General features: G+C 38.3%; 2 protein-coding genes across 5 annotated transcripts in view; one reads left to right on the top strand and one right to left on the bottom strand.

The window, feature by feature from the left end:
* The window catches only part of SLC35A5 (solute carrier family 35 member A5), a 34,476-nt gene extending 28,065 nt beyond the window's left edge, over nucleotides 1-6,411 (bottom strand). For 2 of the 4 annotated variants that reach the window (XM_062208073.1, XM_062208089.1), the window contains exons 1-3: nucleotides 6,194-6,401; nucleotides 5,289-5,485; nucleotides 1,199-1,297 (exon numbers count right to left, since the gene is read on the bottom strand). In XM_062208073.1, the coding sequence (XP_062064057.1) occupies nucleotides 1,199-1,297; nucleotides 5,289-5,418 (229 nt within the window). In that variant the 5' untranslated portion in view covers nucleotides 5,419-5,485; nucleotides 6,194-6,401. Of the gene's footprint in view, nucleotides 1-1,198; nucleotides 1,298-5,288; nucleotides 5,486-5,693; nucleotides 6,158-6,193 lie in introns of those variants that run through there. The other 2 variants (XM_062208085.1, XM_062208081.1) reach the window with 2 other exon arrangements.
* A 425-nt stretch (nucleotides 6,412-6,836) lies between these two features.
* The window catches only part of ATG3 (autophagy related 3), a 39,725-nt gene continuing 20,729 nt past the window's right edge, over nucleotides 6,837-25,832 (top strand). Inside the window, exons 1-7 of the mRNA XM_062208102.1 lie at nucleotides 6,837-7,004; nucleotides 9,916-9,957; nucleotides 14,027-14,076; nucleotides 16,514-16,584; nucleotides 17,707-17,814; nucleotides 22,731-22,780; nucleotides 24,453-24,534. Of these exons, the coding sequence (XP_062064086.1) occupies nucleotides 6,933-7,004; nucleotides 9,916-9,957; nucleotides 14,027-14,076; nucleotides 16,514-16,584; nucleotides 17,707-17,814; nucleotides 22,731-22,780; nucleotides 24,453-24,534 (475 nt within the window). The 5' untranslated portion in view covers nucleotides 6,837-6,932. The remainder of the gene's footprint in view (nucleotides 7,005-9,915; nucleotides 9,958-14,026; nucleotides 14,077-16,513; nucleotides 16,585-17,706; nucleotides 17,815-22,730; nucleotides 22,781-24,452; nucleotides 24,535-25,832) is intronic.

Raw genomic sequence — 25,832 nt, 5'->3', positions numbered from 1 at the left:
CCACCCACATGTAACCCGGATGGAGTTTCAGTCTCATGGCTTCAGCCTGGCCCACCTCTGGCTTTTGCGCCCCTTTTTTGTTTATTGGGGGGTGAACCAGCAGATGGATGATTTGTCTCTCTCTGTAACTGCCTTCCAAATGAATAAATCGTTTAAAAAAAGGCAGTGGGTTTAAATCTCACAAGTAATGCATGAGTTTCATACGATAAAATGTATTCCACTAACTAGAAGCTGCACTAGTTGAAACCTTACAGTATGAAAAGACATCCTCCTTTTTCTCTGCTTTTTTAAGAAAGGCAGAGTGACAGAGATTTTTCATCCACTAGTTTACTCCTCAAATGACAGCAACAGCCAGGGCTGGGCCAGGTTGAAGCCAGGAGCCAGGAGTTCCATCCAGGTGTGCCATGTAGATGGCAGGAACTCAAACACTTGAGCCGTCCTCTGCTGCTTCCCAGGCATATCAGCAGGGAGCTGGGTCAGAAGCAGAGCAGCTGGAACTCGAACCAGCACTCTGATATGGCATGCTGTGTCCCAAACAGTGGCTGAACTCACTATGCCACAACTCCAACCCACCCAGGTAAGCATTTTAATGCTCTGAATTCTGTTTACATCAGTTGTGAAGGCAGATCAAAGAGGCAAAGAGAGCTGTGGCTCAAGGATTAGGGAACTAAGGTGGAGAATTAATACACAGTGAGAGTTTATACATTCCACAAAAAGCCAAATAGTGTACATTTAAAGAAAGGGCTAGTATCCCTATTTATAGGTTCTCTTCCAGAACACAATCTCCTTGACTCCAGTGTACTATGTTGCATTCCCCATATGAAAAGTTTGGAATTGCTTTGTAACATGATACCTATTAAGTCAGACAGCACAGTGATTCAGAAAATCCTGATTTTGAATAAAAACTTCCTTGCTGTGTGAAACCATCATAGGAAATTCCCCTTAGGAATTAGCCTTTGTACGTATTTTCTTTGGTGTCAGGATATTTCCTTTATATTTCTAACTGTGCCAGTTGTACCCTTTCCTATTCAGCTCTGCACAACACTTTTCTGAGGCTGTTACTCCACCCACATGTTTGTATCTTAGCTTCTTCTCTTGTAGAATCAAGGGACTAATGATATGAAATGCTCCTTCCAGTCTGGACGTATTTTGATTCTGTGATTTTTAGCAAGTATATAGTACCATTTCAAGAACTCACCTTTCTTTATGAGACAGATTGAGACAAATACACAGAAAACTAACTTCACCAGTTCTGAACACACATTCACAGTAGTTGGAAGATAATCATATTTGTTCTCTGAAATAGAAAAAAATTATAACATGGTTATGTTAAATTTCTTCTAACTGGCATTGTACTTTTGAATTTCTGAATAATCAACTCATCTGATATATCAGCTAGCTCTACCCTACTCAGCTTTTTATTATCCTTGAACTTGAGAAACATGTTCTCATGTTTTCATTCAAGTTGCAAATATGCTGAGGACGTGAGACAAAAAGGCAAAGAAAGCTCTCTGGCATGGCATTAGACACTGCCTTCTACACTGACCATTAATCAACACTCAGCATCCAAAAATTATAAATTTTCCTGCTGAATTATTACCCAGCTCATGGTTCTTCTTGCGACCTGCATGGTCTTTCTAAAAGCAAGGTATGCTCACTGTGCCTGTCACATGCTCCTAACTTGGGAGTTTTCCAATCTGTTTCGTGTCATAACATACTCAAAAAACACTAATATTTGGAATGCTGGGATAAATGGCAAATTGAAGTAAAAGAAGGAAGCTATCTGACCTCTAGTGTTGAGAGGAAATCCTCTGACATATCCAAACACATTGATGACTTGGGAAGCTATGTACTAACTTACCGTCAACAAAACTAAGTAGTGAAGTTTGGTTAGTATGCCTTGTTTTTAACTATTATCTTTACTTATAAACAACTTACTTTATAATTTTGCTAAGGTCATACATAAATGGTATCAGGTGCTTTCGAGAAACGCATTTTTCTCCTATCTGAAAATACTTTCTTATTTCTTTTGCTCATATTTGCTCAAATCAAACTTGCCAAGTATAGGAGGGAAAAGCCAGCTTGATGTTCTGTCCAGAACACCTTTTCTTCCTTTTTTTGTGGTTTCCCTTGATCTTCTCAGTCTAAACAGCATCAATTCTTTATTCTTCACTGTTCCTGTAGCACAACCTATAAAGCTCTGTAATGGTCACGATTACACTGTATTAAAATTAGTTTTGATGTTATATGTTAACCTTAGAATGTGAGCTCCTTAGGTGCAAGGCCCCATGTTAGTAACCTATATATATTTGGTTCTTAGTTTCCTGTAATTAATATATGTTCACCTCAATATAAACATATGTCCCTTGAACTTCCCCATGAGTTGAAAGGCTAATAAAGACATTTTCCTTTTCTGAGCTCAAAACTAGACTTACATCACACTGTTACCCTCAATTTTCACAATTTTCATCAGAACAATCAGAAGCCAACAGGTGCATAAAAAGATGGGAGGCTTTGATGACAATTTTCAAACCCTTGTCATTACTACTGAACTTCTTCTGATTTCTCATTCTTTATTTCTTGTATTCCTTTCATAGCTGATCCCAAACTATGGGACAGAAATGTGTGACCGCAATCCACTCATCGCCTATCCACACTCACACATCTTATCTTCACTGCATTCATCTCTTGTGGCTTCAATATCAGAGAAAGGGGCTACGGCCTTTCCATTCTGCCCTTTAAAACATTCCCTTCTTCTTAGGGAGTAGCTCTCAGAAGTGTTTTCTTTGGCTTCAATATATTTCCTTTGTATTTTTCTCTAACTGGCTTCCTGTTGTTAGCCTACAAACATGTTCAAAACTCGCTTAATCTAAAAAAAATAAAAAGATAATTATCTCCTGTGGCTACCATACTTTCTCCTTCTCAACCTAGAACAGCATCAACATTCATTATCTCCACTTTATCCATCTTCCATTTAGATCTTCTCCCCTAGTAATCCGGTTTCTGATTCTACCACTGTACTCAAACCAGCCAGTGTAAGATTACCAAACATCTTCTAATAAGAAATCTCAAGACATGCTTCAATCCTTATTTTATCATGACGTTGCATTTCTCTGTTTCCAAACTCTTTCCTTTCCTAAGAGTCACATGCATTTAATTCTCTCATCTCTCCCATGTATGATCCAGAAAATACAGCAAATGAAGACATTGGTCCTGGCTTCATGGAAGGTACATAGCTAGAATGCTAATCTCTCTGAACATTCATTGACCAGCTTCCTCCTAATATTCCTCATCTCAGCCAAGAACATCACTGATTCACCCAGCACTCAAATCAACAAACTTTAAGCTATCTGGCTATTTTATCTCCTTTAATCCTCACACTCAGTACATTCTGCAAGTCCCAGCTTTTCTATGTTCTGAACATTTCTTGAGTCTATCTTCACTATTCCTACATCCAAAGCTTAAGTTAAGTCTTTCCTGTTTGTAGTTAAATTTCCAATAACGTACCAAACTGGCTACCCTGTTTCTAGTCTTCTTTCTTACCACCCAGCTAGCATAATAGTATCTCATTTTATCCTCTTGTTTACAATTTCCCAAGTATTTCTTACTCTCCATATTGTAGAGTCTAGCACATAAAGTCTCAGTTCCTTATTACAGCAAATGAAGCCCCTAACAGTTGACCATTACTTCCCTCTCCAGTGAAGCACCCATTCCTCTGTCTTCCAAGTCCTTCCACTTTCGTGATTCTGAACTGCATGTTCTCAGAACATATGCCATCTGTTCACGCTGGTGTTCCTTGTTATAGGCTGCTGCCTAATACCTCTAGAGACCTTATGTTGTGGATCAACAATGATCACCCAATCAGGGAAGTGTTTCCTGGTCCTCCTCTATTCCACATCATTACCTCTCAGACAGAATGCATTACTTACTCCTCTAGACTATCTCTGCTTTTTGGGAGATATTTCAATTATTGCATTTATCAAAATGTATTTTTATGATGTTTACATGTATGGCTTTCCTAATAAATTATGTTCTTGAGGACAAGGTCTATGTCTTAATGCCCTTTGAACTTTGTTATAATACTTAGTCTAGTGCACCACAGATACATGTTAACTGAAGTTGAGACTCATATACACATTATGTGACTAAGAGGAGCATTAAGGGTTGCAATGTCATGATTTTATGTGTTGCCAATACCTAACGAGACATATTCAGTTATAACTCTGTGGGAGTTTAATCCCACAAAACCCAACTAAATTAACCAAATTAAAGTGTTAATTGAATTAAAGTTTTAGTGTTAAATTACATTAAAAAATAGAAAATTTCTTCAGTGCATACTTGTAAGGAGCAGAAATTAAACGGCTTCACTATAATATTAACAAAAAATAAACAAGAGCCAAACTGACTGCAGGAGATCTGCATGGACTTGATAAGAACCACCCATGGCCCGCACGCACCCTCTCGGGACCTTATCGGTTGTCTACTGACCGCCAAAAGTGTATATAAACTGTAGACTAAAGAGGCCCAGTGAGACTCTCCAAACAGACTCTCTTGAGAGCAGCAGGGTGAGAGCTCCAGGTTGACCCACGGCACTCAGACTTTCCTGCAAGCGAGTTCTCCCAGCCAGCAACGTCGAAGCCCTTCTACTTGTCCTTTGAGACCTGTGTTCTTCAGCTTAGAGGCACCACCTGTGTGGATGCTGTGAGAATCCGCCCTCTCTGGCTAACTCAGACACATCGTGAAGAGCACCGGAGGTACTCTGGGAACCTTGGGTGGTCGGTTTGCTCAGTGTGTTTTGTGAATTAAAATGTGTGACTTCCCCACTGCATAATAAAATCCTTATTGGAACCAACACAGCCTCGGCTCGTGACAATACTAAACAAGCCTTATAACCTATTCTGTCCCATTGATACCATAATTATGATAGTAAATCACAAATGCCAAGTTACCACATATTTCCTCTGCCTGTTTCAAAACAAGCTGTAATTATGTATTTTGCTATAGGCCCAGAACCACCTGGTGACCAGAGCAAGTCAGAGGTTATGATTTCTTTTGCACTCAAGGCTTTTGTTTTTGTACTTGAATGATCCAAATTCATCCAACAACCAACTTTAATTTTTTCTGCTGAAGATGAAACCTTAAAGAATCAAATTGAAGCATGCTTTAATCATTCACATGAATGGGAACACCAACATGTTGTTCCCATTTTATACACAACGAAACCAAAGACAGGCGAGACAACACATGCTTAGATGCAAGTGCCCCACACATATTTCAAGGCAACTTACCTTCATTGGTGGAGTATTTTACCAGTAAGACGCGCCCTGAGCTCAAAGCAATGAATATGGCACCGAGAATTAACATATACATAGTTGAGAAGCCGCATAACCTCGGGTGGCTGCAGCACTTTCTTTCCATCCCACCGTTTTCTAATTGCCTTCAAGAAGAAGAATGCTTTCATGCGATCTTGATCTTGTTGCTACACCTGAAGATTAAGCATAATGCAAATACCACTGATGGCGAAGAACAGAAAAGAAATTTCTGTAGATGTCTGGCTACCGCTATGTACTAGAACCAAGAAACCTGAAGTACAGGAGAAACTAGGAGGTACAGACAATGAAAAAGGCACCATCTGTTAGAGAAAGCAGGGCCAGATTAGAAGTGTTGACAAAAGTAGCAAGGGAGGAACAAACCTCTGGGCCTGCAGAAAAGCAATTCTTTAGCTTTAATTCTTATTGGCAACTTTGTTACGTAAGAAAATTTCGGGAACTGTGTTTTCCTTCTCCTAGCTGCTCCTCCCCGGGTGGAGAAAAGAGCTTGTCGACAAAGATTTCGTTATAATGACCAATCAGTGCGGGCCATAGATCTTAGGATTCATGAATCTAAGGTGCATCTTGAAAAGGCTGAGGACATTAAACCCCAGGCCCCGTAAGTACTTGCCCAAAGCCTCCCAGCATGGCCACAGGGAGGGCGCACAGAGCCCGGGGCGGGGACCGCAGAGCAAATGCCGAACCCGACCGCCCAGCGGGCGCCAGCGTATAGGACAGCAAAGAACCGCCGCCCTGCACCAGGCGGCCAGGTTTCCCTCCACGGTCAGGGAAACCCTTCTCGTCGCACATGCGCAGCAGGGGTCTCCTCCGGCGCACCCTCCCTCACACGCACGCGCAGTTCTTTGCCCGCTGGACGCGGTTACCTCCGACCCCGAGCAGAGTCTATTAGAGGCACGAGCATCCTACATCTGACACAGTAACTGTCTAGTTCCCGGAGTAGCGGCAGTAGCTTTGTGGGTTTACAGCCGGGAAAGCTATGGGAAGGAAACAAAGGCCATGACAACCTCTGCACCCAGCTTTCTATTCCGGAACGAAAAGCCCGGCTACATCCCAGTTGGGAGAGAGCGGGGCCCGAACCCCATTGCGCAGGCGCGTTCCGTGTTGCGCTTCCGGAGGGCGGGGAGAAGCCGCCCGACCCCGCCCCCGGCACGGCCGTTCTCTCGTCACGTGGCAGGAGTAAGGTGTCACGTGAGGCCCAGGTGGCGGCGGAGCTACGGCAAGAGAGAGAGAGGCGGAAGAGGAAGTCGGAAGGGGCGCGCGTGAAAGCTAAAGGGGAAAAGACAGCTGTCGAAGGGGTGAAGGGTGCGCGTGCGCCCGCTACTCCCCCCCGGGACCGCCCTTGGCTGCACCGGCTCTCCTGCAGCCGAGCGGCGGCTGGGCGCGGGCCGCCGTGCACTGCCCGGAGCGAGGAGCGCGCGCCCTGCCCTCGCGCGCCGCCCGCCGCCCCTCCCCCGCGTCCCGTCGCGGCCCGTCCAGTCCCTCGGAAGGCCCGGGCCGGGTCCCTGTGCGAGTCGGTGGCAGTGGGGACGCCCGACTGCCCAGCTGCTGCCGGGCCTGCCCTCTCCACGCCGTCGCGGGGCCGGCCGCTGCTCCGGCCCCAGGATGCAGAATGTGATTAACACGGTGAAGGGAAAGGCCCTGGAAGTAGCTGAGTACCTGACGCCGGTCCTCAAGGTAAGCCGGGCCGGGGGGTTTCGGGCACAAGTTCAACGCTGCGGACACCTGGCGGGGCAGGCGCAGCCCCCACCGTGGGTCTCGCCAGGCTGTCGGGCTCCCCCGCGCTGGGCGAGGGGCGACGCTCCGGGGCGTGCTGCCGCGTCCCCGCGTCGTGGGCTTGGAACGGGGTCGGCCCCTGAGCGAGTGTGAGAACGGCGACTCCTAACATCGGGAGTTTGGGAAACTTTTTAAACATTAAGATTGGTTATCAGCGTTTGATGCTGCAGGGACACTCACTTTTTTCTTGCAAGTGTCCTGAAAAGTCTGTTAGTGATATGGCTGGACTGGTTGAGTTGTGACCTGGGTTCCGGCTCCTGTAGGTATCAGAGGAAGAAGGTGAAATCCGCATCGTTCTCTCTGTAACATGGAACCCCAGGGAAGGAGCAAAGCCTGTCTTTGTAGAGGCTTTAAACTAGCTGTCACTGGTTCTTCATCTTGCAGTTCATGGAGTTCATCCAACCCTCCTGGATGTACAGTCTTACTGTTACTGTATTGACAGCCCAGGGATTTTCAGTTAAAAATTGTGACATATTAGCTGTTACACCAGTGACTGTTTTCAGAAGATTAATTTCTTTAACTGCATTCAAGCTTTTCTTTTCTGAGTTGTGTTGTAGCTTTATTTTGGCCTTCTTAAGAGTGAGCAGTGATACTAAATAAATGGCAAGTTCTTACCTAGTTTTTTTTTTTGTTTTTCTTACAGCTTTTTTTAGTGAGGATGAGATATTCTGATACGTGAAGAGTAATGGACAATTTTGTACGTTTTAAAAAGCTATTTCTAAAAACAGCTAAATGATACCTTGACCCAACAAGAAAACAGGAGCAGTTATAAATGAGAATTCCAACTCTATTTTGCTTATATTTGTGTAATGTGAAGGCAATTTCAGTTGATTATTCAGCTAGCTATTCAAAATTTGAAGGTAATTTTGACATTTGAATCAGATGCTTCTCTTGCATATTGTGTTACCTTTTCATAATAGTAGATCCATCTAAGTATAAACTATTTTAATAATACACAGTTGCTACAGTTCTTTAGTTTCAGGGAGAGATGAGCAAGAGACCGGACAGATTAAATATGAAATGGCAATTTTATAGGCTACTTGTATTTTGCTGAATTTATGATAAAAATTAGGTTTTGAACGATCATTTGACTTGTTCACCAAACTGGAAAAAGAAGTGTTAGCATGTCAGTGTGTATGATGTGTATTTTAGTTTAAAGGAAAGCAGAGTTAATGGCACTGACCTTGTCATTACTCTGCAAACTGTTAGATTACAGAGAATCCTTGTATCTTCCTGCTGGATGAGAGAAGACAAAGAGAAAAAGCAAAATCCTCAGGAAAGAAGTAATGGCTTTCCCTAGCAAGTGAAAGACTAAGTAACGTTTTGCTTTGTTAATAGTTCTTATTAGGGTATTAGAGTCCTCTTCATAGTGGAGTCTTCGTGCTTCCCATTCTATTTTAAATGGCCATCTCTCCCCAGCCATCTCTCTACTTCATCTTCTTGCATGATTTGGTATTTACTATCTCTGGCTCTTCTTTCTCAGCTAGAGTTTGAACTCTCCTTGAGGGCAAGGATGTTTATGAGGGCAAGGATTTTATTCATACTTGTCTCCCAGTGTTTTGATTAGTGCCTGGCACGTAGTAGTTAGTAAATATTTGTTGAATGAATAGTATTCCTAAATGAATTTTTTTCATCTTTGTAGCCTCTATGACACAATCTTACATATAAAACAGTTTTGAAAAATTTGGTCAATAGAATTCTTGTTTTAGATTTGAGAATATTATGTCAATATCTTGAGGTGAAAATAATAGGAAATTATTAAATGATCTAGTTTCTAATATTGTATGGGCTGAATTGTAAGATGTCTGAGCATCTTTAAGACATTTTTACAGTGCTGTAAAATAAAGATATTTGGTTACTCTGGCCTCAGAATCAGCCCTTAAGGCATTCAGATCTGGCTGAAGAGCCCATGAGAGTATTATAGGCATGGAAAGCCAAGACACTCTGGAAAAAAAAAAATAACCTAAATCCCAGTGGAAAGAACAGGCCATCAAAGATGGAGGTGCCTTTCTCTGAAGGGAGGAGAGAACTTCCACTTTGATTATGACCTTGTCTAAATAAGATTGGAGTAGGCGAACTCAAAAGGCTTCCATAGCCTTGGCAACTCATGACAAGAGCCTAAGGAGATTACTGACGCCATAAACAAGAGTGTCACTTTGTTAAGTCAACAACAGGAGTCACTGTGCACTTACTCCCCATGTAGGATCTCTGTCCTTAATGTGTTGTACAATGTGAATTAATGCTATATAACTAGTACTCAAACAGTATTTTCACTTTGTGTTTCTATGTGGGTGCAAACTGTTGAAATCTTTACTTAATATATACTAAATTGATCTTCCATATATAAAGAGAATTGAAAATGAATCTTGATGTGAATGGAATGGGAGAGGGAGCGGGAGATAGGAGGGTTGCGGGTGGGAGGGAAGGTATGGGGGAGAAAGCCATTGTAATCCATAAACTGTACTTTGGAAATTTATGTTTATTAAATAAAAGTTAAAAGATATTTGGTTATTGTGCAGAATTGCTATAAGGCTTCAAGGTTGATTTAAACATTTTTGTTTTTCTACAGAGCCTTACTCTATAAAAACACTGATCAAATTGTGTTGTTTTTCTTTTCATGTCTATTTCCTGCATTAGAATTACACGTTTGTTTTGGTTACATCCCAGTGTGTATGTATATATGTGCATGTGTGTGTGCATTTTGTATGTACTCCATTTCCCTGGAAAGATACAAGGCAAATGGTTGCTCCCCAAATATTTTCCAGTTGAAAGTGAAGGCTAATATAATACTTACTCTTTTTGCTCTCTTTAGGAATCGAAGTTTAAGGAAACAGGTGTCATAACTCCAGAAGAGGTAAGTGATGAAGATATTTTGAAGTCATACAGTTATACTAAATTGGATGGCTTTTCTGCTTTGTAAGAAAGCAGCTTGAAGTTTAATTTTGATTTCAGTACAATTAGATTTTGTTGACTAGTGATTAATGGGGATTTCTACTTCCAAAGAAGACATAACTTCCCTCTTAGTTTGCTGCTTCTCATATTGCTCTGTTAGTTCCTCTTTATTGAGAAATGAGAGTGGCAGAGGGAATGGAAAAGACTGATATAGTCACTTATCCATAAGTCATATTTGTGCTACAGTGAGCTGCACAGTGGATGCTAGTGTTTGCTGGGTCTTGACTCTGTCTACATCAAATGTGAATTTTTGTGGTTTTCCATTTGTAATCTTTGCTCACTAGCTTAACTATTTTATTATCATATACTTGACACTGATTATTTCTCACTTTTTTCACTTTTTCTATTAAACATGAAATGTTGAAACTGCTTAATGCTGGACAGCTATTAAAGCCAGTTGCATGCAGTTGAATTTTTAATATAGAGTTATGTTTTGAGGAGTCATTTTACATGTTTATCTTGTCTTCATAATAGGAGTTCTCTTTCATTTTGATAGTTCAGAGATTTAGACTCCGGTTTTGCAAAGTTGTGTTGCATGACTTAAAATTTTTAATAAAAGATAAAGTCTACTTGAGCTTAATCTTTAACTTTCATTGAAAATGTAGTTCATTGACAATGAAACTTGATTCATTGTCATGAAAGAAACAGTTTGAAATAAAACATGTGGTATGCAGAGGCTGCTACTGTAAATTTCAAGACCTTGAGCCAGAGAGTTAACTGATCTTGTAAGTTTTCATTTGTGATGGCATCTTTCTTGCGCCAAATCCTAAGAATTCTAAGAATAGTTTGGTGAATGGATCTATTATCTAAAATTGTCTTTATTTTCAGTGAAGATTCATGGTGGCTTGGAAAGAACCTAGGAGACTTGTTTTCTAGACCCATTTCTCTAATTTCTCCTCATTTGGGCAGATCATTTAAATGTCTCTCTCTCATTTATAAAATGAAGGCTTTGAACTGGACATTTTAAAGGACTTGCTGTTATGCTCCATGAGTTCAGTACCTTAAATACCAAATAAAACTAAGTTTTGATCTCAAGTATACCATTAACATTCATGTCAAACAAAGGTGTAATTTTGAATGACTCTTTAAGATGTCTGAAATCAAGAACAGAGTTGAAGGTATACTGTTCTTGTGCTCTTAGACCTTATCTCCTCAGTGAAGATGGCTAATTGTTAGATAGTTGAAATTAGAGATGCAAACTGTGGTCATTGGATAGAATTAAGCAAACTGTATTAAAATGGAAATTCATCCTGGGAAGAATACCTGTTACATTTAATTGTATCATGAAGCAGTTTATGAATTTTCCCCTTTTTAAAAAATCCAGTACAAAACAACTAGCCCAGCTGAGAAACCAGCACATAATATTGGGTTGTGATAGAGTACAATGACAGGATTGAGTGAGACTAGAATGAATCTGAGAATAAAAGGAAGACATCATTTGCTTTGGGTAAATACTGCATACTGGGTTGATCTGTACATTTGTTTCCTCATACTGTTTCTGGGCTTTTGCCTGTAGGTCTCCAGCTAACTTTGTTTCTGTTGAGAGGTATGAAAGTATTGTGTTTAAAAGAGAGTTAACCAGAATCTTTTTGGTATTACCTAGAAAAAAATGTTAGATGTGTCCATGATGTGGTTAAGTAGAGAAGTATTACTAAAGGTACTAGAGAAATGAAACTGCCCACCAAGATGTAAATATTGATTGTATCTTATTGGAGTTATTCAGAATTATATGTTCATAAGCCTCAGACTTATTTCTCTGAGAAATCTATTTCAACTAATACTGACAATTTAGAAATTTCCATGTTTATCCTACATTTTATTTCATTTGAATATGTAAGGCAGGTAACAATAGTCATTGCGAATGAAGGCAAATGTATGCTTTTACTGACTCATTGATGCAATTCTGTTTTTATGATTTTCCTTCTGGGTTTTTGTTAATTGGCTGATACTTCCAGAGAGATCTGGGATAAATAGAGTCTGAAATCTTGCCCTTAAAGAAATATAATTAAAGAATTTTTAAATTTTAATTATTTGTTTTGCTTTATATTTGGTTAATTACTTATGATGATGATAACTTGGTTCCTGACAACCACAGAGCTAAATTTGGCTACTGTGACTCCAAAATGGTTAAACTTTGGAGGAGAGATTTGTTTTTGTTTTGACTTTTATCTACTTAACTAGTTTAAATAGCAAAATGATTGTTTAAAATAAAAGATCAGAAGCCTTTATAAGGTTTCCATTACAAAAACAGTTGCTATATCCTAACCTTACTAATGTGTCACTTAAAAAGAGGTTATTCTCCAGATTTTTATTTGATAGAATTTTACTCTCAAAGAGCATTTTATATAAACATATTCTCATTAAATTCTCATTAAGTTATATATAATATATATAGCTATGTAATACACCATGAACAAGGCAAGATTTTAAGTTAGACCTATTGTGAAATAGATTTGGGAAAGTGTATGTGGGTATTGCCTGAGTTGGGACACTGGGGTTATGCTTAACAGACTTTCATTTTCTGCTCTCAACAACAGGCAGGGTTTTTGTTCCAATTAAGGTCATCTCATGTCCATTTCTGTTGGAAGTCTCTAAAAGGTTAAATTGTTTTTCCTGTCTCTTTTCAGTTTTTATTTTATTTTTTCCTAAGATTTTATTTTTTGTTTATTTGAAAGGCAGAGTGGGAGGGAGGAGAGCGGGAGAGAAGCAGAGAACAAACTTCCGACTGCTGGTTTATTTCCTAAGTGGCCCCAACAGCCAGGTGTAGGATAGGCCAAAGCCAGGAGCCAGGAATTCCATCCAGGTCTCCCATATGGATGGCAGAGGCACTAACTTCTACTCCCTTCCCAGGCACCTTAGCAGGAAGCCGGATTGGAAGCGGAGTAGCCAGGACTCCAATATGGAGTGCTCCAGCTATATTGGATTTGGTGTCACAAGCAATAGATTAACCCACTGTCCCACAATGCAAGCCCTAAGCTGGTTGGTTTTTTTTCTTTCTTTCTTTGTTTCTTTTCCTTTTTTTTTTTTTTAAACAAAACTTGTACGACGTTCAACCGGCCCAAGCTGTCCAAGGCTTTTAAAATATTTGGTGTCTTAATTTTGTAAGTTATTTAATATGATAAAGCTTTTAAAATTCCATTACCAAAATTTTAAGTAAATAATAAACGACAAGAGAAACATGTATTGCGATGAAATGCAGCAGGTTTATATCCTAAACATATGTCTGTTTAGTAATTATTGCAGATAGTTTGAGTTTTCAATCATTAGCAGGAATCTGTTTTATTTATTCATAGAGTGAATTTTGACATTTGTTTTGTAAATTATTTTGTATTTGATAGTCAGAGGCAGACACACACATACACCTAAAGAAATGGAGAGAGCTCCTGTTTGCTGATTCACTTCTCAAATGCCTGTAATGGGTACAGAGCCAAAGCCAGAAGCCAATTACTCAATGCAGAACTTCCACCTTGGGGTGACGGGAACCCAGCTACTAGAGCTATCACTGCTGCCTCCCAGTGACCACCCTACAGGAAGCTAGAATCAGCAGCTGAGACAGAGCTCTAACCTGACCACTCTGATATGGGAAATCAGCGCCGTAACTTCTTAATAGCCAGGCCGAAGGCTTGCCCTCGATTTTGACATTCTAAATCCTATAACCTTATCTTTATAATTTCATGATGTTGTATGCTCTTGCTGTTATTTAATGATAAAAATGAATTTTTAAAAATTAGCACTTAGTTTTTTTCTTCCAAAATTAATTTTAATTCTTATGGATGTTAAAAAAATTTTGCAGTTTAATAATAGTAAAAAATAAATCTTGAGATTAATGGCAGCTTTGGTAATGTTTGCATTTTAATTGATTATCGAGTATCAAGGTTATCCAGGATAATTAGTTTGGTACTTTGCCATACTGCATTGATGTTCAGTTTTTCTTTTTCCTTTTTTTCATGTTTTTTCTGAAACCTGAATAGTTTGTGGCAGCTGGAGATCATTTAGTCCACCACTGTCCCACATGGCAATGGTAAGTTATCTTGAGTAAAAAATAAAAAATAAAAGGTGTGGCTTCAAAATTATGGTAGTTATAGAAGTTAGTGCATGGAAATTTAAAATGACCAGCTGAACCTCTCAGTAGATTTTCTATTAAGCAGTGCCCCAGTGCTATAGTAAAATAAAGGAATACAGAGTGTTGTACCTCTTTTATTTTGTTATTAGCACAGAAGATGGACGTATTTGAGATAAATGTGTTTACTTTTTTTTAGTAAGTGCAGAGGTGTTATAGAATTTTATCTTCCTTAAATCATAAGACAATCATTTTCTGTCATAGTTCACATGTTATCTTTCCTCTTTGGAATTAGCTGAAGTTAAAGGTTTGTGACCATAAATTTGCTTATAAGATTTTATTTTCGTTCTCAATTACAGTGAAAACTGATAAATTGGTTAAATTTTAATAATGTATTTTAAAATGTTTAATAATTTTCACAACAAATGAGGTTTTACTACTTTCAAATCCTGGTGCTGTAAACTCTCAGGTAGTAGCTGAAAATGTGATCTCAGTACTGACGGGGCTGTTTTATTTAGGCTAGAATTGTTTGGATTTATCACCTTCTTTGGATGTAGTTGCTTCAGCATGTTATATCTTTCTTTGTTTTCTTCCTAATGACATTTTCTCAATTATAGTTGGACACTACAGTTCTGTTTTGGGGTGTGGGAGAGTAGGGCACAGGAAATTAGAGTTAACAGGTTCTGATTGATAATATTTTTATTAATATCTAAAGCACTTGACTAATTAAACAGTTACAAACCAGAATTGGAATTCTCTTTCTTCTGTGGCCTATTTTATTCCCCTTCATTTTTATATCTAACATATGCCAGAAACAGTTATCACTACTTTTTATCAGTTGCTCTTTATCTTCTAGGACATTATTTCTTTTATACCAAGAAAGGCCAGGTACTCAGGTTTATTTATTTTTATGCCTTTTTCATTTCTACCTGTACTTCTGTTCTTTATTTAAAATTAAATTGAATTTATATCACAGAAATTCTCTGATGTATCAAGAGTTCCCATTTATATGTATTTCAAATCAAGTACATACATAAATTGTAACAGTCATTTTGTGAAAATAACTTACTTGGGATTTTCTTCAGTATGATAGATTAAACATTTTCATTATTGAGATTTTTGTTATAGCCCTTAATTGTTTTATGTATTATTATAGAAGTTAGTTTATATAGGCAATATATTCTTTTAGCAGGTAGTAATAGTTCCATTTTAAGGATTAGAATGGTTGAAATAATTTTATTGTAATTTAGAACACATTTGTACCACACTCAAATGTCTATACTTCTGGCTGAGTTGCTCTGGCCAAAGCAACAATTCATTTTAAATCAGTGCTAGAAATGAATTATTTGCATTTTAAAACCTCTGTGTACTTGATGTTTTCCCTCAGAACTTGAGGCAGTGCTAAATTTCACATTGGAGACTATTTGAAAGAAGCCTAGAAAGCTGTCATGACATTAGGGCATTTCCTGGCTTATGCTCAAATCTGTAGAGTTTGAACTTTAGACTGAAGCCTCAAAAGGCAGCAGAAGTCCAAATTCATGTTCCTGTTTGTGACAGACACTACGTGTCACCCTAGCTCTGGCCAATTCCATTAGACGACCCACAGAAGACTCTTAACACAAATTGTCAGCGATACATGAGCAGCTCAGAAATGTGATAGTTGGCTGTGACCCACAGAGGAAGCAGTATTTAAGAATGGGAGCCCTGGAGACTCTTGGCTTGATCCTTGCTTCTCTACCTTCTGGTTTTTTGACTGTAGGCAACCTGATGTCTTTAAACTTTATTTACTTTCCCTGTGAAATGGAAATATTAGTATTATGATAAGCAATTGAAAATAAAACACATTGACTCTTAAATCCTATACCTAATATGCACCCAATAAAAGGAATTTTTGTTTGTTTTAATCTATTTTCAGTATTGTGATGCAAAGCATCTTTTGTCCCTTAGTTCCAATTTTAATACAGTGGTAGGAACAGGAATCTTGCAAGCTGTCTACTTTGTTACATAACATACAGCTTTTTTCTGCCTCTTCGTAGTTTCAGGATGAACAGAATTAAAAATCTGAGATTGTGCAGTGGGCAGTAGTTCATAGTGGAGCAGAATTCTCTTTTTTGTTAGAGGCAAAGATAGTAGTTGTACATTATTCTACCTTTATTGTCTATTATTTGAAGCAAATTCTCTTAGGACTATCTATCTGCAACTCTTAATATAGTTTTCTTATATTGTGCTTTTCTGTGCCCTGACATACATCACTTAATGGCTGCTTCCCAAACCAGTCCTAAAACAGTTTTCTCAGGGGTGTGAATTCTGAAGTTTTGAGATTTACATGTGATGTCTTCTGATCTGTATTTGCCTTTTAAAATATATTTTGTATTTTGGTGTTTTTCACTTTTTAAAGGGCAACAGGGGAAGAATTAAAAGTGAAGGCATACCTACCAACAGGCAAACAATTTTTGGTAACCAAAAATGGTAAGAATTTTGTTGTATACATTAGCAGTTTTGCACAGCGCTATTATAGAAACAAACCCCTTAGCTAATTTGTGCTTCAAGCTATTCTTATAGCTTCTGTCAGATAAACTTTTAGAAATTTAATGAAGCTCTACTTTTTCTGTTATTGGAATATTTTTTTCTTAGTTAATTTTTTAAAAAAGATTTATTTTTTGGAAAAGCAGAGTTAGAGAGATGTATACACAGAATAACTTCCATCCATTGGTTCACTCCCCATATGACTGCAACAGCCAGGCCTGTGCCAGGCAGAAGCCAGGAATCTGAAACTCCAATCGGGTCTTCCACATGCATGTTGGGGACCTGAGTACTTGGGCTGTCATCTGCTGCTTTCCCAGGTGCATTAACAGGGAGCTGGATTGGAAGTGGAGAGCACGTGGACTCAAACCAGAGCTCATGCGGGAAGCTGACATTGCATTTGGCAGCACACTGCCAGCCACCTTCCTTAGTTGATTTTTATCTACTTTTTCTTTTTGCCAAAAGATATAGTTCTCAAGATGGGGAAGAAGACAGCCTCAAGGAAAGTTGGCTTTCCTCAAAGTGGGTTGTTATTTGAAGATGACTTCATGATCATTCTTATTAAAATTTGAATTTTTTGATTTGGTGAATTTTAAACTTACTCATAGTGGGTGACTGGAACTTAAATATGTTAACTCTGAAGTTCATTTTGCAAGTTCCTTTAGTCAGTTGTAAACCAGAGGTCACCTCTACCACTGCTGAGTTTGATAGGTGGTACTTTCATATTCTGAAAATAAAGCTATTAAAGGAAGAAATTGTTCATTAATCTGAAATTGAACAGTGGTCATCTCTGGCTTCAACTTGCTGTTCTTCACAGACCATACGCAGAGCACTCCACTGGCTCCCTTCAAATTGCCTTCTGACAAGTTTAGGGAAAGATAAATGTGGTCGAATATTTATGTGTTGTAAACTAAATGTAATTCTTAATCACTTTCAGAATAAGTGAAGTATATCTCTTTAATGTTTTGGCTGTGTAAATATAATATTTTAGGGGATAAGCTTTCTGTTTCCAATGGATTTGTGGTTAGCAAATTATATGCTAGTAAATATATTTACCATTTTTTATAGTGCCATGTTACAAACGGTGCAAACAGATGGAATATTCAGATGAATTGGAAGCTATCATAGAAGAAGATGATGGTGATGGAGGATGGGTAGATACATATCACAACACAGGTAAGAGGAAAGTAGAATGGCATGTATTTAATTTCTTTCAAGCTTTCACAATCTTTCATAGAAACCTTGATTTAAAAAGGGATACATAATAAGGCTGGTTTGTCTCCATAGACATTCCCCTGAAAGAAGCAGGAATGCAAAATTGAAGTGATACACTAAAAGCCCTTGGAGTTTACCAGGTTTCTATAGTACCTGTTCTTCAGCTGTAATTTGAAAATACCCTACTTTTTTTTTTTTTTATAAAAGACCTTTATAAGTTTACAAGGGTACTTCAAAAGTTTGTGGAAAGTAGAACTTTTTTTTTTTTTTAAAGATTTTATTTATTTGAGAGTTAGAGTTACAGAGAGAGGAAGAGACAGAGAGAAAGGTCTTCCATTTGTTGGTCCACTCCCCAAACGGCCACAATGGCCAGAGGTTAGCTGATACAAAGCCAGGAGCCAGGAGCTTCCTCTGGGTTTCCCACATAGTTGCAGGAGCCCAAGCACTTAGGCCATCCTGTGCTGCTTCCCCAGGCGAAAGCAGAGAGCTGGATTGGAAGAGGAGTAGCCAGGACTAGAAATGGTGCCCATATGCATTGGTAGTGCCCCAGGCAGAAGTTTAGCCACAGTGCTGTTTCTGGAAAATAGAATTAAAATTTGTTTATTTTGGTGAAAGAAAATTTAAATCTAGGTATATGAAATGTCTTCAAAAAAGTTTGTGAAAAAATGTAATTTTATAAAAAAACTGCATGGATTTTGAAAAAAGTTTTTTTTCCCAAAGATTTATTTATTGATTTAAAAGGCAGGGTTACAGAGAGGCAGAGGCAGAGAGAAGTCTTCATCCACTGGTTCACTCCCAAATGGCCACAATAGCAAGAACTGGGCCAGATGGAAGCCAGGAGCCAGTTTCCATCTCATTCTCTCACATGGGTGCAGATGGCCAACTACTTGGGCCACCTCTTGCTGCTTTCTGGGGCATTAGCAGGGAGCTGGATCAGAAGTGGAGTAGCCGGGACCCGAACTGGTGCCCACATGCAGTGCTGGCAATGCTGGCAGCGGCTTAACCTGCTTGGCCACAGTGCCAGCCCTTCAGAAATTTTTTACACCAAATAAACTTTGTTTTTTCACATAACTTTTTAAAGTACCCTCATGTTTGCTTCAATTGTTTGGAATCTTGAATTTTTTGAAGAAAATATATACCTCATGATACTTGGTACTTACAAAAACCAAAGAGTGATTTAGGGAGAGAGATCTTCCACCACTGGCTCACTGCCTAAGTGTAGGAAATAGCCAAGTCTGGGCCAAACTGAAGCCAAGGGCCTGGAACTCCATCTGGTCTCCCACATGGGTGGCAGTGACTGAAGAACTTAAAAGTGGGCCATCATCCACTGCCTTCCCAGGGACATTAGCAGGAAGCTGGGTTGGAAGCAGAGTACACATGACTCGAACTGGCACTCTGATGTGGATTCTGGATGTCCTAAGTGGCAGCTTAACCTGCTATACCACAACGGCTGCCCCTGGAGTATATGTTTTCATTGCACATCCTAAAATGCTGTCGGACACTATATGTAACTTATGTACTTGCATACTGTCAGATGCTGCTGTAATTAACTTCCGTTTATTAATTTAAATTAAAAAGTGTCTTCTAAGTTTTGATCTATGATGTTACAAACAAGTTTTGGGGTTCAGTGTTGTGGCACAGTGAAGTTTCCTCCCTCTAGTCAGTATGTCCTCAGCAGCAGCAATTGAACAAGAGTCCTCAAGTGTGACCCTATTGACATTTTGAGCAAGATAACTCCTTGTTGTAGCATTTCCTGTGCATTGCAAAATCTTTAGCAGTATCTGTGGCCTCTACCCACTCAATGCTATTTGTATCCTCTAGCTATGACAATCCAAAATGCTTCCAGACATTGTCAGATATTCCATAAGAGGAGCAAAATTGCTACTCTCAGTTGAGACTCACTGCAGTAGTCGTAGAGCTAAGTAATCTGCGCAAGTGAAACTCTCTGAGTTTCTCCTTTACACAAAGGATACTGCAATTTGGTGATTTAGGTACGGATTAAATAGTAAAATACTTTACTATCTAATTGTATTCTGCTTCATATTCACCATTGCAGACTCCAGGTACCTGTACAGTCATTGATCACAGAAATAAGTATATCAATATGATTGGATTGACAGAAATTTAGAGAAGTCAACCAAGAATTAAAGTGTTTGTCCTGGTGATCAAGGGGACAAGTAATGTAAATTTTAACCTATGGAAAAATAAAGCAGTATTATAGTATAGTTCATTTAATATATATAGTAAATTCTGCCTAATGATTATGAGAAATTGCCTTAGAATTTACACTTTAAACTATACTATATACTAATTTGATGAAAGCAATGCTTCCAGCTGATAGAACAGACCAGGTAGGGCCGGTGCTGTGGCATAGCAGGTAAAGCTGCCACCTGCAATGCCAGCATCCCATGTGGGTGCTGGTTCAAGTCCCAGCTGCTCCACTTCTGATCCAGCTCTCTGCTACGGCCTGGGAAAGTAGTAGAAGAAGACCCAAATTCTTGGACCCCTGAACTACCGTGGGAGACATGGAAGCAGCTCCTGGCTTTGGATCTGCGCAGCTCTGGCTGTTGTAACAATTAGGGAGTGAACCAGCATATGGAAGACTCTCTCTCTCTCTCTCTCTCTCTCTCTCTCTCTCTCTCTTTCTCTCTGTAACTCTGACTTTCTAATAAAATAAATAAATCTTTAAGAAAAAGAGAAATGAGGGTCTGGCACTGTGGCACAGCGGGTTAAAGCCCTGGCCTGAAGTGCTGGCATCCCATATGGACACCGGTTTGAGACCTGGCTGCTTCACTTCCGATCCAGCTCTCTGCTATGGCCTGGGAAAGCAGTAGAAGATGGCCCAAGTCCTTGGGCCCCTGCAGCTGCATGGGAGACCCAGAAGAAACTTCTGGCTTCAGATCAGCTAAGCTCCAGCCATTCCAGCCAATTGGGAAGTGAACCAGCGGATGGAAGACCTCTCTCTCTCTGCCTCTCCTTCTCTCTCTGTAACTGACTTTCAAATAAATAAATCTTTAAAAAAAAAAAATGCAAAGAAAAGACCAGGTACCTTCTTCAATTCAGTGTCTCTCTATCTCCATTTTTCCTTTGTTTATTTTTTTTATCTGTTAGCCATTTATAAGTCTCATTTTTCTTGTCTTCTTTTAAAAGATTATTTTAGCAACAGAGTTATAGAGACAAAGAGAGAGATTGAGATCCTCCATCTGCTGGTTTACTTCCCAAATGGATGCAACTGCCAAGGCTGGCCCAGATTTGAGAGCTACTTCACAGAACTCCCATGTAGGTGGCAGGAACCCAACCACTTGCACCATCTTTCGCTGCTTTCCCAGGCCATTAGTAGGGAGCTGGTTGGAAGTGGAACAGCCACTTCCAGGTTTAACCTCCTGCACCACTACATCAGCTCTGATTAGTCACATTTTTCTAGAGAGAGAAAATAATAGGATATGTATATAGGAATAGGTCTAAAAATAAGTAGATAGATTTAGCATAAGGAGCTATAATTATGTGAACTGGTAAGTCTGAATTCTGCACAGCATACCAGCAGACTGGAAACCCAAGAAAGGAATGATATTGCAGCATGAATCCTGGAGACCAGGTTCCTTCTTCCTCAGGGCCTCAGTCTTTTGCTCTTAAAGCCTTCAGCTTTTTAGATGACTTCAACTTTCTGGACTGCATTTTGGAGGGAAATCTTTACTCAGTCTATTGAATTTTATCACATTTTATGTGAATTTTATCACATTTTAAAAAGTAACTTCCACATATAGTCAAGTGTTTTACCAAACATCTGCGTACTATAACCTAGGTAAGATGGGATAAAATTAACCATCACAGCCCTTGAGAATATTGTCCTCAGTAGAGTCATTTGAGCTTTCCTTTTCTTTCCCAGTTTAGAAGAGTTCATTCAGTGGGATACTAGTATGTTGTATTTTGATGAATTAAATAGATTTATTTTCTTTGTTTTTATGTACAGGGTTCAGTGAGTCATTTTGTAATGTCTTTGATGTGTTAATATTGGGTTTTACAGTGTTGTGAAATAATCCTGCCTGTACATAGCAATTTTTAAACAGCTACAGTGAAGTAAATAGTGTTAGACTGGTGAATAGTGACATCTTCCATTTATGACAGTAAACAAATTATTCTTTGGTTTACATATTGGCAACAGATATATATGAAAATTTTGGAAGATTAACAAAGGAGCTAAGCTTATTTTGTATTTAGAGTTGTTTTTCTTTGGTAGCTTTAGTTGCTGTTGTATCTCTCATCCTATTAAATTGTCTGAAAACACTGCCAGATATTTTGAATAGTCATGTTAGTATTTCATATTATGTAGATGACTCGGTGCTGCTGCCAGATTAATCTTTTACTGTGACAAGTGTATTTGGAAGTATTGCAGTGGAGACATTGAATCAAAAGTCAGCTCTTAGGGATTTTAGCTGTGGTTTCTTCATTTAACTGTGTGTAAGACTCAAGTCATTTTACTTCTCTGGTGACTTTGCTTCTTCATAGGTAGAAATTATTACTTTTAACTGCCTCATGAGATAGTGTTTCTAAGATTAAATAAAATGTGACAACAGTAACGTAGAAAGCTCCAAATTCTTGTGGTAAGTTGTTTCTTTGCTATAGTCTCAATCTTTTCACTTTTTAGTAGAATATATTGTGATAGAAACAAGCAAGAAATGTAGATGAGGAATATAAATGAAGAATGATAGAATAATAAATTAGTATTTAGGATTCATTTTTAAAGATTCTGCTTATATTTGCCCATTTCAGAGAAGTTGTAAGAGTTTAGAATTCTAAGTGTTTTTATATTACTTTAATCAGGTATATGAGATGTTTACAGCTTAATTTTAGTTGTTTTTCTCCTGAATTTTAAACAGGTATTACAGGAATAACTGAAGCAGTTAAGGAAATTACACTGGAAAGCAAGGTACTGGTTACTTAGTTGTATTTCTGAATTCAATGATCTGAACAAAATGTATATAAGATTACTCATATCTTTCTTTCTTATCCAAACTCTGGTTATTTATTGTCAAACTTTTAAATTCTAGCTATTTTTTTCCCTTTCATTTTTGTACATCAACATTATAAATTAATACTGCTTCGTAATGATTCCTTTACTTTTCTTAATTTGTAATGTGTTAAGAAAAAATATTTTTGAGATTATAACTGATAAAAACTACTGATTTTCGCTAATTAGAAAGACTGAGGGTAGTTTTAAAGTGATGGCATTTGTTTTTAGGTATTTTTAATACCATATGTTCTGTGAGGGGAGTATTTGTCAGGGAGCATCTGCTTGCTGATCAGTACTAATGGCATTTTAATGTTTAAATTTTTTAGTTTAACTACTATAAACACTTTTCTAAAATTACTGGTAATGTATTTTTGTTTTTTAAATTTAAATGTAAATTTTAGCTTAACACGGAAAATTATCCCATTTTGAATGAATTGAGGCTAAGTCAGTTAAGTTTTAGTATATGATTTATTTGGGAGATGGGATTTTTCTGGATGTTTTTGTTTGATTCAAGATATATGTATTAGATGAGTTTCTTATTTCTCAGGAATTATTGTTTTAATGATAAGTCTTAGAGAATTGTTTGAATGGAATCATTGTGTTACTGTTCTTATGAAACATTCTCTACAAGAGATACTGTTAACCTATGATGTTAAGTTATTGTTTGCGTTTTTGTCATTTTGTTGTTTTTGGGTTTGTAACTGGGGCTTAACAAAGTATTAGGTTTTTTTGATATACAGTTTTATAGTTGATAGGGATTAAAGTTCAAGTCAGTGGCTTAAGAATTCATCCATTTGATATTTTACTTTTTGCTGAATTTGAATGACTAAGAAGAAATCACACAAATGGTTTTCCTGCTTCAGAAAATCTTGTTTACTCTGTTACTGTATATGCTTCAGATGTTGAGAATGATAAATGATAGAGTAGTGTAACTTAAAATATTATTTTATTGGGAGCTCCACTGGCAACTTTTTTTTTTTATTAAGAGGCAGGGTGCCCTGCCGCCATGTTTTTTTTCTTTTTAAAGATTTATTTACTTATTTGAAAGTCAGAGTTAAACAGAGAAGGAGAGGCAGAGAGAGAGAGAGGACTTCCATCCACTGGTTCACTCCTCAATTGACCGCAACAGCCAGAACTGCGCTGATCTGAAACTAGGAGCTAGGAGCTTCTTCCGGGTTTCCCACGCAAGTATAGAGACCCAAGGACTTGGACCATCTTGTACTGCTTTCCCAGGCCATAGCAGAGAGCTGGATCGCAAGTGGAGCAACTAGGACATGAATTGGTGCCCATATAGAATATCAACACTGCAGGCGGAGGATTTACCTGCCATGCTACAGCATTGCTGGCAACCATTTTTAAATGCTTAGCTTAGATGATTTTTGGTATTCCCATAACACCTTTGGAGTGAATAATTTTCAAATATAGCACTAATAAATTTGTCATCTCCATTGAGGTTTGAGTTTTTTGAGGATAAGAACTGCCTTTTAGAATTATTTTTGCAGTTGTTAATACTGTGCTAGTACATGAATTTTCAGTGTTTGAACTAATGGACCTATTGAAATGACATTAAATATACTTGATTTCATAGGACAGTATAAAACTCCAGGATTGTTCAGCTCTATGTGAAGAGGAAGAAGAGGAAGATGAAGGGGAAGCTGCTGATATGGAAGGTATTATTGTTCTAGATTTGCTTTAATACATTGGATATTAATTTTGGAATTTCTGTACTTCACATAGAGTAAGACATCTACCCCATTTAGCTTTAAAGTTTTCACACTTAGTAGCCCATGGAAGATTTTGACTTAGTTTAAATTTCATCAATGGGAAACCTGTGTTTATCCTGGAATCTTTTGATTTTGCCTAGAAAGTATGAATAGATATTCTTGTCAGCAGTATTTCTTTATTTATTTAACTTTTTTAAATACTTTTTTAGAAAGCTTTTATTTAATAAATACAAATTACCTAAGTACAGCTTTAGGAATATAGCAGTTCTTCCCTCCATACCCACTTTCAACCCCTACTCACGCCTCACCTCATACTCCCTCTCCCATCCCATTCTTCATTAAGAATTTTTAATTATCTTTACATACAGAAGACCAACTCTATGCTAAGTAAAGATTTCAGACACAGACACACAAAGTAGAAAATACTGTTTGAAGACAGATTTTACCTTTAATTCTCATAGTACAACTCATTAAGGTCAGAGGTCCTACACACAATGACTGCACAATGACTCCTGTTGTTGATTTAACAATTGATACTCTTATTTATGACATTAGTGATCACCCAAGTCTCTTTTCATGAGCTGCCAAGGTGACAAAAGCCTTTTGAGTCCATAGATTCTGTCAGTATTTAGACAGGGCCATAGTCAAAGGGGAAGTTCTCTCCTCCCTTCAGAGAAAAGTACATCCTTCTTTGATGGCCCCTTCTTTCCACTGAGATCTCATGCACAGAGATCCTTCATGTAAATCACTTTTTGCCACAGTGTCTTGGCTTTGCATGCCTGAAATGCTCTCATGGGCTTTTTAGCCAGATCTGAATGCATTAAGGGCTGATTCTGAGGTCAGAGTGCTGTTTAGGGCGTTTGCCATTCTATGAGTCTGCTCTGTGGCCTGCTTCCCATGTTGGATCATTCTCTCATTTTTAATTCTATTGTTATCACTGGGCACTTGGTCTTATTTATGTGATCCCTCTGACACTTATTCCTATCTATATGATCAGTTACGCACTTAAAATGATCACGTTGACATGTAAAATGGCATTAGTGCCACCCAGCTTAATGGGATTTGGATTCCTGTGGCAAGTTTTTAGCTTTACCCTTAGCGATATGTCCATGGGAACATGTGCCGAACTGCACATCTCTTCCCTCTCTTATTCCCACTCATTTTTTACTGGGATCTATTTGCCACTGGATTTAAACACCTGTGAATAATTGTGTGTTAAGTGAAGAGTTCAACCAATGGTATTA

The sequence above is a fragment of the Lepus europaeus genome, chromosome 2 (assembly GCF_033115175.1).
Source record: "Lepus europaeus isolate LE1 chromosome 2, mLepTim1.pri, whole genome shotgun sequence".
NCBI classification, from domain to species: Eukaryota; Metazoa; Chordata; class Mammalia; order Lagomorpha; family Leporidae; genus Lepus; species Lepus europaeus.
Note: the sequence above shows the minus strand (reverse complement) of the source record. Positions and strands in the feature narration are given on the sequence as shown.